Source organism: Lichenostomus cassidix, chromosome 4 (genome assembly GCF_008360975.1).
Source record: "Lichenostomus cassidix isolate B80296 chromosome 4, HeHo_3.0, whole genome shotgun sequence".
Classification (NCBI taxonomy): domain Eukaryota; kingdom Metazoa; phylum Chordata; class Aves; order Passeriformes; family Meliphagidae; genus Lichenostomus; species Lichenostomus cassidix.
Window position 1 is genome coordinate 48,488,269 of NC_139484.1, and position 12,392 is coordinate 48,500,660.

The window sequence follows — 12,392 nt, forward strand, 5'->3', positions numbered from 1 at the left end:
CTTAGGTCACTCAGGGCAAGTTTAAGCAACTGAAAACTGAGCACAGACCCTCTGCAGTAAATCCACCCTGAAAACTGCTTTTCAGGCCCAGAACATTAACTTGCCCCGTACAAAGGCAACATGACTAACTGACCAGAATACAATTGAAGCTTAAGCATGAAACACGAACTCTTGCAATTAAATCAGTGGTCAGAACTCTGATGATAGGCTCTAGATTAGGATGACAAGTGTCGCCATAGCAGAAGTGGGAAATTCATAAAATCTTAGAACCTTTAGTTTGGAAAAGAGCTCTAATATCATTGAGTCCAACTGTTAGCCAAACACTCTAAAGTCCACCACTAAACCATGTCCCTAAGTGCCACATCTACATGTCTTTAAAATACCTCCAGAGATGGTGGGTCAACCACATCCCTGAGCAGCCTGTTCCAGTGCTTGACAGCCCTTTCGATGAAGAAATCTTTCCTTCCCTGGTGCAACTTCAGGCTGTTTCCTTTTGTCCTAATTTCAGCAACTAGCCTCAGGATTTTGTAGGCTGGTTTTGTCCTACCTCACAGGTACTTGCAGTGTTGCTCTCTTAGTACTTCTGGTGGGTGGAGAGCCTCTGCTTGTACATGCTCTGGTCTGAACATACATGGGAAATACGTGGTGCAGCAAATGCTGTTCCATACATGTCTCATTGTGTTCCATACAGCACCTGAGCCAAAAGGTCCCTTCCTTGCTGGAGAGAGACAAATTCGATGACCTAATTTGGGCCACAGATGATGCTGAGAATAAGCAGTGCTTTAGCAGTGCTGGCAGCAGGATATCTTGCACAGCAGACGTGTCATTGTCAATGACCTCTGGGTTTGCTTTCTTCCAAGCTGCTCACCACGAGCTGCTCATCAAGTCTCTTGCCAGCCCATGTTCCTGTCCCTTCAGGTCTACTGACGCTATTCACCACTTTTTCCACAGAGTTTTGCCAAAATGATCCAGATCAGGGAAATCCACCTTTTCAAAATGTTTCACCTAGCCTAGGACAACTTCTTCACCCAGTTCAGCTGTAGGTAAAGAAGTGTGTCTGACACACTGCAGACATTGTCGTGGCCTGTTGGCCTCAGGTATTTTGTAAAAGGGTGAAGACATCATCCATCCCTAGTAACCTTCTCTTTCCTGCCTGAAAGATGTTCAGAAAAGGTCCTTGGCCTAAAAGCTATGCTGAAATGTTGCACTCACTTGGTCTGACCCACCACAAGTTTCAACTCTGGACATTTGCATTTCATTAATGGCAGAATGTAGGTAACCAAGTGTGGTCCAATGCCTGTTGAAAACCACACTGGCTCTGGATGCTGCATTTGAGCATGCTATGGCTTATCTTTGGCAACATTTTCAAAGACACCTGCTTGGTCAGTTCATTTATGCAAATAATGAGGAGGAAAAGAGTGACAGTCTTGCCAAGAAAGAGCAAAGTGATGTATAATGATACTATAGTTATCTTTAAATGGGGAGGTAACTTGCTCATGACACTTGAAGCAATGCACAAGTCACTACCATTTTTAGAATTTATGAGGCCATTGAATTTTTCTGTTCAGCCAATAGATACTTAAACAGGCAAACTGTGTTTTCAGCAGGAGAATTTCTGGGGTGTCTGATGTTTGTGATAAAGTTACACTATTGTTCTTAGTAAGCTGTTGGTTTTGTATGCATTTTATGAATATAAAGTTGTCATGAGAATAGAGTCAGGATTTGAAAATAAAGAATTTTAATGACAGCCATGCTTTTAGAGCTGCTGCCTATCATCATCATCAGGATCAACATTTTCCCTTATTAATTCAACTAAAATACTAGGAAGGTCACATTTAAACAGGTTGCTGTTATTTCCCTCTGCCAACAGGGTGTATTTGAAATTTCAGCAACCGTCTTTCCCTCTGCAGCAGTTGTGGTTGAAAATGCAAAACTGCGGCAGTTTCTTGAAGGAAGCAGCAGCTGTGCAGTGTCCATGAGGACATGGCCTGTCAGTTCAATGGAGTCTGCAGATGGGGCACAGGTGTCCCCATCCCTCCCCTGGACAGTTATCATGGAGCCAGCAGATCTCCCTGGTCTCTCCTGTTGCCTGTGGTGGTGCTGGCATCTCTACTTGGGCTTTGTGACTGCTGGCAGTTGTGTCACCTTCAGAAGGACACATGATGCCACTAAACCTACGTAACACAAAACTTGGAGGGATGAATTAAGTCCAAACATAAACAACCTTATTTTATAGGAGCACATGAGTGAAGTGGACACACAGTGCTGCCACAAGGACACTGGCTGTGTCCCTGTGTTTGTAAAAGCCTTCTTGACCACACTAGGATCAACAGAGGAACACGTGTCTGCCTAACTTCACAGGGCAGTGCCCAGTGCTGGACTAACCCAGGGATAAGTTGGTATGTGGACTTTGGGCATTGCTTTCTTGCTGGGGCCCCAAGCTGCCTTTGCCCTGGGACAAGGGACATCACCATTTGGCCTGTATTGTTGTTAATCAAGGTGTGGTATTTCTACTTAATAAAAGACCTGCCTCAGTTGATCAGCCTGCTCACAGTATGTTTAGGTCAGTCACTGCCAACACAGTAAGTTTGCCATTTAACATTTTGGGATGTGGAAAAAAAATACCTTTTAAAAGAAGGTAATTAATGTTTAGGGCAAGAACAATTTACGCCCATACTATTAGCAGCCACAGGAGGAGTTTCATAAGCAAGGTGAAGCAAAACTTGAATGGTTTCAGTGAAAGGTAGATGTCTGAGAATTCACCTGTGCAAGGAAGAGTCTCTGGAGCAGAGATGCTGAACAGAGGGGCTCATAAGCCTTGCTCCTGGTAGGCTGGCAGATGTGAGCTTCCATCTAATATGGCATTGAACAACTAAGCAGCATTTATCTTTTTCTGAGAAGAAGCCAAAGATTTGTCTCAGTCCTGATAATGAGTAATTTAAAACTTAGTTGTCTTCAAAACACAGCCTTTCTTGCTAGAAATATTTTTGTTTGTCCTTTATGAATCTATGTTATCAAGAACAGGTGTACCTTCCTCCTCAGAGACTAGAAATCAAGGATTTATATTTCACAATATACTGCATTTTAATGGAAATTAAATTTTTGCGTCTTCTAGCATTAATCTCACATATTGGATGTTAGAAATCAGCTTGGCTATATTAAGGGCACTAGATCCATAATACTAGCCCTTGGCTTGTGTACACCTGCAATACATGGTGGCAAGTTTCATGAGAAGTTTACTGTTGATTAAAAAAATGCACAAGTAGATTTGAACACTTTGGAAATTTGTATTTTTGAAAACTTTTCTTGAGGCAGATTGCATTTCAATCTAAAAAAGGTTAGATTGTGTTGGTAGCCCATTTTGTAAAGCAGTATCAGTAGGGGAGAAGAGCTCTCAGACCAGACAGCCCATGCATTTTCTTGTCAAGGTAGATGATATCTGAACTTTGTAAAGGTGTTGATTGTATAATGTGGCAATGTATAAATTGTTAAGAGTGTATTTAGTTACAACAATTAGGGCTATATGGGCTCTATAACTTTCTTAGGTAGTACCTACTTATGAAACCCAGCTCTATGCAGCTGCAGGGAGAAAAAAAACCCAAACCACATTTGATCATGAATCTTGATTCCCAGTAAATTACATGGGGATAAATGCACTTTAAGTTCACAAGGAATTTTTAATTTTGCCCTATGACAAACACAGTGTGTGTGGCACTGTGCAGCAAAGATGGCCAGCAGCACTAAGAAGCAGCTTCAAGTACAACTTCCAGTATGAGAAATCATCCTGCTGGTGTAATGCAAAGTGCTGGAGAACATGCCATCCCCTGCATGGCCACCAAAATACCAGCTGGTTTGTGGAGGTCAGGGGAGATTCTGCTTCATCTCCCCTCACTCCACCATCCCAGTGATCATCTGTAGCTTTCCAGACCATAGCCCCAGATACAGAGCCCTGCAGATGACAGAATATAGAGATGTGTTTTGTAAGTTGACCTAAAACTGGTGGTTTGAATGGAATTGCTAATTTTTAAACTTAGCCAAACTTGGGGTGATAAGTACTTCACTTGCCAACAGGTGGCCCATGTAAGGTAATGATTATTTCCCACTAAAGGTGAAGTTACACTTTTAGGAGCAAATTGTCAAGTGAAAAATGAAACTGTTTTACTCTGCCTTAATTTTCTTAATTATTTCAAATAATTCCCAGGAATAAAATTAAAATGTCTGGCTGCTAAAGGGTAACATTTGAATCTGAGAGAAACATGTATCAACAGCATTTTAAAGCAAGAAGCTATCCGTTAAAGACCTGGCTTCAAAGAAATTATGTCTTCTAGAGTATTGTCTGAGTATCAGCATCACTATTACTGCCCTCCACTTTGTTTTTCTTCTCCTCTGCTCTTCACACTTTTAAATTAAAATGGCTCAGAAGCATCAGCAGGCAACACTCATGGCCCAAGAACACATGCAGGATCAGGTCCTACCACAGACCAAAGCTCAGAGGTCTGGTTTCCCAATCCCAAATGCATTTAGGAGATGAAGCAAGTACAGTGATGTTTGCCCTGGCTGGTGCAGAGGCATCTCTGGGTACAGACCAGCACATTTCTGGGCAGCTCAGGAGCTTTACTGAAAAAAATCTGAGGTGATGAGGTTATTAGGTTTTAAATAGATTTTGTGGACCATACAAATCAGACTTAGATGCCTAAATTTTGTGCCCATATTTTTGTGGACTTGGGCTTGCTGTACTAATCAAAGATCTTCCGACATGGAAACAAATGCAATTGTCAAATCATTCAAATGAAAGGGTATATATCTGAGTCCTTGTGGGACAGAGAGAAACCTGTGTTTCACTGAATAAGACAGCTATAGAGAATAAACAAATCTGTCTGAAGCTTTGACTTTTTGGGGTTTGTTTGTTTGTTTTTTTGTTTTTTGGTTTGGTTTTGGGTTTTTTTTCAATAACTGAGATTTGGAGCATTTTTTATGGTGGTTTGCAGAGTGTCCTATAAGGGTCAGTGTATTTTGACAGTTCCGTCAACAAACTGATGATAAATGCAAATCTTGACAAATAAATCAGTGAAGGAAAGACTGATGGAGTTGTAAAACACAATGAGGAGGAGCCAATTGTGTAATGCTCAATAGGTGGGATCTACTCAAAAGGCAGTTGGGATAGGGCTGAATGCAAGGTTGTGGCATTTAGGACTACTAAGCACAAGCCATGCCTGCTACATGGGACATAACCACACCAAGTGGTGCTTCTATAAAGGATTTGAGGTTAAAATTGAAAAAAATCACCCAATTCCATGTGATTTGCTAGTGAGAAGGTGTGAAGAAACAGGCTTTGGCAATACAGAGACATGTGGAGAAGAAGGAGGGATGATCTTCATCCCTGTATATAACAAACGTGAAAAAGGTTGAAGCTTTAGAAAAATGTCCAAAGACCAAAACCCAAGAATTTTAGGGGAAAAAATTACTAATTGTGAGCTCAGCCCGCAAGTTTTATTCAAAAGACAGAGTTATGTCTTGATTAAATGACTTAAATATCACTACAAGGCGTAAGCAGAGGTCTTGAAAGACTCTTTAGTCTACCAGAGAAAGGCTTAACAAGTAATCCTATCTGGAAGCTAAAGCCAGACAAATTCTCATGAGACATACTGCGCACTTACTTGTATGATGGAGTGGTTAGCAAACAAGCCATACAGGGAAGTGGTGGGGTCTACAGCTCTCTGATCCCTTAAAGCCAAGCTCCATGTGCAAGACATGATTTACTCAGATAAATGCTGTAGGACCCAGTGAGCAAATAACAGTAAAATGCAGTGGTCCATGTCATATGCAACCACTTGTATTAAATTGTCTGATGGACTTTTGTAGTTTTAAAAGTCAATGAACTAACTCTCAGAGTCCCAAAGTGTCTTATTTAATTGTGGTAAGAAAGAAAGCCCACTGTCTTGCAGTTTTGGTCATTAGCACAGTCATTTCTTGTATGTCTGCATTTCCTGCTCTCTGCCTGTGTTCAAATGCAGAATGGGGTTTCTGAGAATTTGCCTTTGTCTTGCTGATTTGCAGTGCTGTGCTGTGGTCTTGAACTTGGTCTAAAGCCAGCTGCCTCTCATAAAGGAGTGATTCTCTTCAGCTTTTTTCAAGTTTTACTGTAATAATGGAAGAGACAAACATGTCAGACATAACATGAGCAGCAGGCAACTCAGAAGCTTGTCAGATCACTCTTTGTACAAGAGACCATAAATTGTCCCCCACCCCCAATGCTAAAGTGAATTTATTGTTTCCTACCTGACAGTTACTGTGGAGGTCTAGAGGAGCAAGGGGTTGTTATCAAATGGAAACAGTGTCTGGTGCTTCTCAAGCATTTGCCACCTTTCACCGTGGAATATGGCACCTGATGCTTGTGCTGTTCAGGAGTAAATTGGTTAACTGATGAGTGGCTGAGAGGGAGGAGAGGGCTCTGTAGGTGGGAACCAACCATTGACTTTCTGTCAGTATCTTCCCTCTCCCGATTCTGTGTGATCTCCTTCCTACCATTTCAAAGAGGAGACAAGGCTCCCAAAGGTCTTAAGATTTTGAGACACTTGGTGTCACCCATTCATGTGGCTTTGGTGTCCTGTGACAGCAGTTCTTGATGCCTGGGAGGTGTGGGCAGGTGATCCTCATGCACTTCCCTCAAAGAGGAGCAGTGCCTATGCCCAGAATGCACTAGCAGTACCACTCCTCAGGCTGGTGTGGCTTGTTCCTCTGTTTTTCTGTAGCCTTAGTCCCAGTTTGAAAAACAAAATTGCAGAACTACAAAAAAGCGAAAGACAGAGATGGAATTCTGATTGTAGCTAACGGCTTTTAACGAGTGTCCTCCTTCTTCATTTGCCCAGGTTTTATCACGCTGTGAATGAGTTTGACACCATGACCGCTGAGGATTCCACTGCAAGGATGAACAATGATTCCACCAATGTGGCCACCACAAAAGTCCCTGAAGGCGTTGCTGGTGCGCCCAACGAGGCAGCTCTGCTGGCCCTCATGGCCCGCACAGGATACAGTATGATCCAGGAGAACGGGCAGCGCAAGTATGGGGGCCCTCCTCCCGGCTGGGAGGGCCTGCACCCTCCTCGCGGCTGCGAAGTCTTTGTGGGCAAAATCCCCCGCGATGTCTACGAAGATGAGCTGGTGCCCGTGTTCGAGTCTGTCGGCCGCATCTACGAAATGCGCTTGATGATGGACTTTGATGGGAAGAACCGCGGCTACGCCTTCGTGATGTACACACAGAAGCATGAGGCGAAGCGTGCCGTCAGGGAGCTGAACAACTATGAAATCCGCCCCGGCAGGCTGCTGGGTGTGTGCTGCAGTGTGGATAACTGCCGGCTCTTCATCGGAGGCATTCCCAAGATGAAGAAGAGAGAGGAGATCCTGGAAGAGATCGCCAAGGTGACAGAAGGCGTGCTGGATGTCATCGTGTATGCCAGCGCCGCAGACAAGATGAAGAACAGAGGCTTCGCCTTCGTGGAGTATGAGAGCCATCGAGCAGCAGCCATGGCCAGGAGGAAACTCATGCCAGGAAGGATCCAACTGTGGGGACATCAAATTGCTGTTGACTGGGCAGAACCAGAGATAGATGTGGATGAAGATGTCATGGAGACTGTTAAAATCCTATATGTGAGGAATTTAATGATTGAGACCACAGAGGACACCATTAAAAAGGTGTTTGGTCAGTTTAACCCTGGCTGTGTAGAGAGAGTGAAAAAAATACGTGATTATGCCTTTGTGCACTTTACAACCAGGGAAGATGCCATTCATGCCATGAACAACCTTAATGGTGTTGAACTAGAAGGCTCATGCCTGGAGGTTACTTTGGCCAAGCCAGTAGACAAGGAGCAGTACACTCGCTACCAGAAAGCAGCAAAAGGAGGAGCTGCAGCAACTTCCGAAGTAACTCAGCAACCTAACTATGTTTACTCTTGTGATCCATACACACTAGCATACTATGGATATCCATACAATGCCTTGATCGGGCCCAACAGAGATTACTTTGTGAAAGGTTAGTAAGCACAATTAGGGGATGTGTTGGGCAGGTTTGATCTCAGGCTGATGCAAGAGGTCTGCCTCAGCTAAAGGACAGCTAGTGCTATGCAATTTTTTCTTAATACTCTTTTATAGGTCTTTTTGTCATATTTCTTGACAGTTTTTGATCTTCTAAACTTCTTTCTAAAGTTTGATCTTACTTTAGTTTATGACTACACAAAGTGTATTTATCTGTCAATAATTGCTAATGTAGAGGCTTGTATGAGACAGGTGTCAAATATATGGTTAAGAATGAGCTAACAGACCAAGCATGGGATGGGGAGGAAAGGGATCTGGGTTTTATGAGTGTTGTACTAGGTCTGAGGAAGTCTAAGGATTCCAGCTTCTGATGTCTCCTTTCAAAGACCTGGATCCTAAGTATTAAAAATCAGGACAGAGTGCTCTGGAGGTGTGGGTATGGTGACCTAGTTATCCAAAGGGAGGGAGGTTAGGGAAAGCCTTATTTAGGAGCTCTCTAGGTGTCATTTACCCTCCGCATTAAAATGACAGTAGTGCTGTGTCCTTTAGAAAGTCATTTGAGAACTATGAGCCGAAGGAATCATGTGAGTGAAAAATTATTCTTTTATTATATATACCTTAATTAGTTATCACTTACAGTCATTAAAAATTAACCAAAAATCATTTATTCATAAAAACCCTAACAGCTATAACTGGTATTATAATTACAATTATCCTGTACTTACAGGAATTACAGTTTCCTGAAATTTGATGTGTATTTCCACAGAAGATGCAATTTAGCATGAATATATTCTTAAAGCACCCACATAAACCAAGAAGTATTTTTAACCCTAGTTGATCAAGAATTTCAGCTTCTTCTCAATTGCACTTGTACTTGCAATGAACTATGACAAGTTGAGTAACAGTCTAAATATTCAATTAGGCCATCACAAAGTGCATTAACACTGCAGTATTTAAAGTACACATGTCATAACACACATGGAGTCACTAAGATGAATAAAGGCAGTATTTTTGGAAATGGGTTACATTCACCTCACTTATAAAATAGCCAGGAAAAAATTAAACATATTTAGTAAAAATATATGCAGTGGTGCAACAAAGTTGGTTAAAGGCCAGGTACAACACTGTGCCATCTTGGCAGGGTCCCATTGCAGCCAGTTGACAGGTTGGGTCTCCTCCGGAGGACAGCTGAAAGCAGAAGCTGTTCGTCAGGCACAGAAATCACCCTGAGGATCCCCTCTCTCTCTACTGACTGCACTGAACCCATAACACTTGCCACGAGAGTTGCATTAGTATAAATGAGCAGTTAATATAAGCTCACAAACATCAAAAGCTAAACAAGCATAGGATGCTTCTTAGGCACTTCTGTTTTCCTAAGCAGGGTCACTCAGACTCAGATCATGCTGACTTCAGCAGCCACATTTCTAAGCACAAGCCTTCGGATCTCAGCCTGGGGTCACTCGTGCTCCCCACAGGGCTGTCACTCTCCATTATTCACCATCTTCTGTGTTGTTACCATAAGCAGGCAGCATACGAGGCAGAGGGCGAGGTGCAGCTGGCAACAGAGCCCCAGGTCCCAGGGGGTCCTACCTGGGGGGATACTCCGCTGGCCGTGGAATCTACAGCAGGTACCACGAAGGCAAAGGAAAACAGCAAGAGAAAGGATATGAGCTGGTTCCCAACTTGGAGTTACCTGCAGTCAATCCAGTGGCCATTAAGCCCGGTGCAGGTCAGTATGCATAAGGAGGGGAGGAAAGCAGGGGTGGTGGGCAAGCTTCTACTCCAAGCTGTCTCAAGCATGTGAGAAGCCCTCCAGAGCCAGTCCATGTCTGCAGCAGTGGTGACGACCCCAGGGCTGGGGCTCAGTGCTCCCTTGTGCTGGGTGCCTCCTGGCCCTGGCCAGGCTTTCCTCACACAAGAGGCACACAGTGGGACAAGGGACACAAATATCTGGGGACCCTTCAGGCTAAAGAAAAAAGGACTGAAGCAATGCCCACTCCTCTTGTCCCTTTTTGCATTTCCTTAGGAGGAAGAAGTCTTTCCTCTCCTTCTAGACATGTACACTAGAACATGGTGACTAAGAGCAATTTTCTTCTCTTTTAATGTCTTCAATGCTAATTTCACCCTGTGAGATTCCTATCCTAGATTTCCAGCCAGGCTGGAGCCCTCCCCTGTTTAGTTCATATTTCTCCAGTGGTACAAGGCTGAGAAAAGGATCTGGGGCTTTCCCAGTGCAGGAAAGTCCCTGGCTGAGGCAATCTTCTCCATCTTCACCAGTGGCATGGGGAAGGAGCAATGCAGGGAGCCCTCAGGGTCCATCTTGCAGCAGAGCAGTGCCTACAAGAGTGCTCTCATCTCTGCTGGGCTCTGGTGAGCCAGTCCAAGGCCCTGGGCAGGGATTGCCCCCTTCTGCCACTTCCTCAGCTGAGTACCCAGCCCTTGCCTTTCCCAGGTGAAAAACATGAAAGCTGAAGCTCTACAATCCTCAAGATCCTGTTTGGAAAGATTTTTATTTGAAAAAGTAGCCTGACAAAGAAAGTCCTTAAGATGATGGGGACAAGCCCTCTTGCAAAAGTCCTTGTGTCTTCTCTCCATTTCTCTTTCCAAGTAAACTGTAACTGCAGGGTCTAAGCATCATTTAATAATAGAGCTACAGTGGTTTCCCAAAACATGTTCCATTCATGTCAGTGAAAATTACAGCTTGCATCTAATGAAGGCTATGAAGAGTTATTCATAACAGCTGGATGAGATAATGTCAGAAGTCTAGAGACAAAGGAAGGCTGTTAAGATTAGAGTTATTTCCAAGGAAGATCAGACTTCCTAAGAAAACTACCCACTCACAACCAGAAAATATTATTGCTATGCATGTTTGCAAAGATACTTCAGGAATTCCAGGTATTACTAAAGGATGCTTGAAAAGTGAGCATTTAGATGCATGCTTTTTAGTGGTGTCTGTATTTTGTTTGACTTCCAAAAAAAAGCTTGAGGGTCACGTCTAAATGTTTCAACACTTGAAGCATGTTGAGATTCAGATTTTTCTATCAGACCTTCCCCTATCTTATGGTTCCAGAATGGCCTCAGAGCACAGAAGTACATGGTCTGTTTTCCCCAATCAGATCAGCTGATATAATAAGAGGTACCACAAGCAAGATTTACCTCTGTTATGAAGAGGGTATGACTTTGAAAACACATTACCAGAACAGAAGAGTAGAAATGTACTGACTGCAAAATTTGCTGCCTACTGTCTAGATCAACTTTAAAGTTCTTTTTTTTGCAAATGGTTGGAATACTCCTGAGAGGTCACCCCAATATCCCAGGTACCTCTTACTGTTTTTCTGCCAGAAGTTATTGCAGAATGGAGCATGTGAGCTCTTTGCCTTTACCTTGATGAGAAAATGTCCAGGATATTTAAACCAGAGATAAAAGTGGTTTGAGCTGACCAGGTGGACTTGGTGTAAAAGGACAACTGGAAAACCTCAGGAGTTGGGGATCTCTGCATGAAGAAACAGTGGTAGTCCACTGGTGGAGGAAAACATCTCTGCCTGAAAGATATCTGAGCAGCTTGCTTGTTGCAGCGTCCAAGATCAGAACCAGAGTACTGCTTTCTGGTACCTCCTTCCAACAGGCATAATTGTGCACTTCCACATTGCAAAGTTTCATTGCACAAAAAGAAACCTGTGTACGTATTTGGCTTCATTTCTGACTTCGTGGCTGAACCTCTCATAACCTCTCTTAGTCTATCACCTATTATTTATTGATTACTTTGTTTTCCTTTTGAATAACCTTACTGCTAAAAAGCTTACAAGCTGAATGCTGAAGTGTGCAATATGAGGCAATGGAAATCATAGCATCATAAAATGGTTTGTGTTAGAAGGGATCTTAAAGATCATCTAATCCAATGCCCCTCTCATGGGCAGGGATGTCTTCAACTAGGTCAGGTTGCTCAAACACCCATCCAGCCTGAACTTGAACATTTCCAATAAAGAGGCACCCACAACTTCTCTGGACAACTTGTTCCAGTGTCTCATCAGCCTCATCACAGAGTATTCCTTTCTTATGTCCAACCCTTTTTCAGTTTAAAACTGTTACACCTTGTCCTGTCACTATAGGCCTTACCACAAAGTCTCTTTTAGTAGCCCCTCTTCAAGTACTGAAAGGCTGCAGTAGAGGTCTTTTTCCCAGAGACATCTTTTCTCCAAGCTCAGCAATCCCAGCTCTCTCAATCTCACTTAACAGCTTAACTCTGTTGTTAAGCTGGACCTGCTTAAACAGGTTCACATCCTTCTTATATTGGGGACCCAGAAGTGGGCATAGCATTCCAGATAGGGTTTCACCTGAGCAAGACAGAGGAGCAGAGTAAC

General features: G+C 43.2%; 1 protein-coding gene across 7 annotated transcripts in view; it reads left to right on the plus strand.

The window, feature by feature from the left end:
• RBM47 (RNA binding motif protein 47) overlaps positions 1-12,392 on the plus strand; it is a 79,433-nt gene that overhangs the window by 62,649 nt on the left and 4,392 nt on the right. For 6 of the 7 annotated variants that reach the window (XM_085059105.1, XM_085059100.1, XM_085059103.1 and 3 more), the window contains 2 exons: positions 6,870-8,029; positions 9,554-9,760. In XM_085059105.1, the coding sequence (XP_084915231.1) occupies positions 6,901-8,029; positions 9,554-9,760 (1,336 nt within the window). In that variant the 5' untranslated portion in view covers positions 6,870-6,900. The remainder of the gene's footprint in view (positions 1-6,869; positions 8,030-9,553; positions 9,761-12,392) is intronic. The other variant, XM_085059101.1, reaches the window with a different exon arrangement.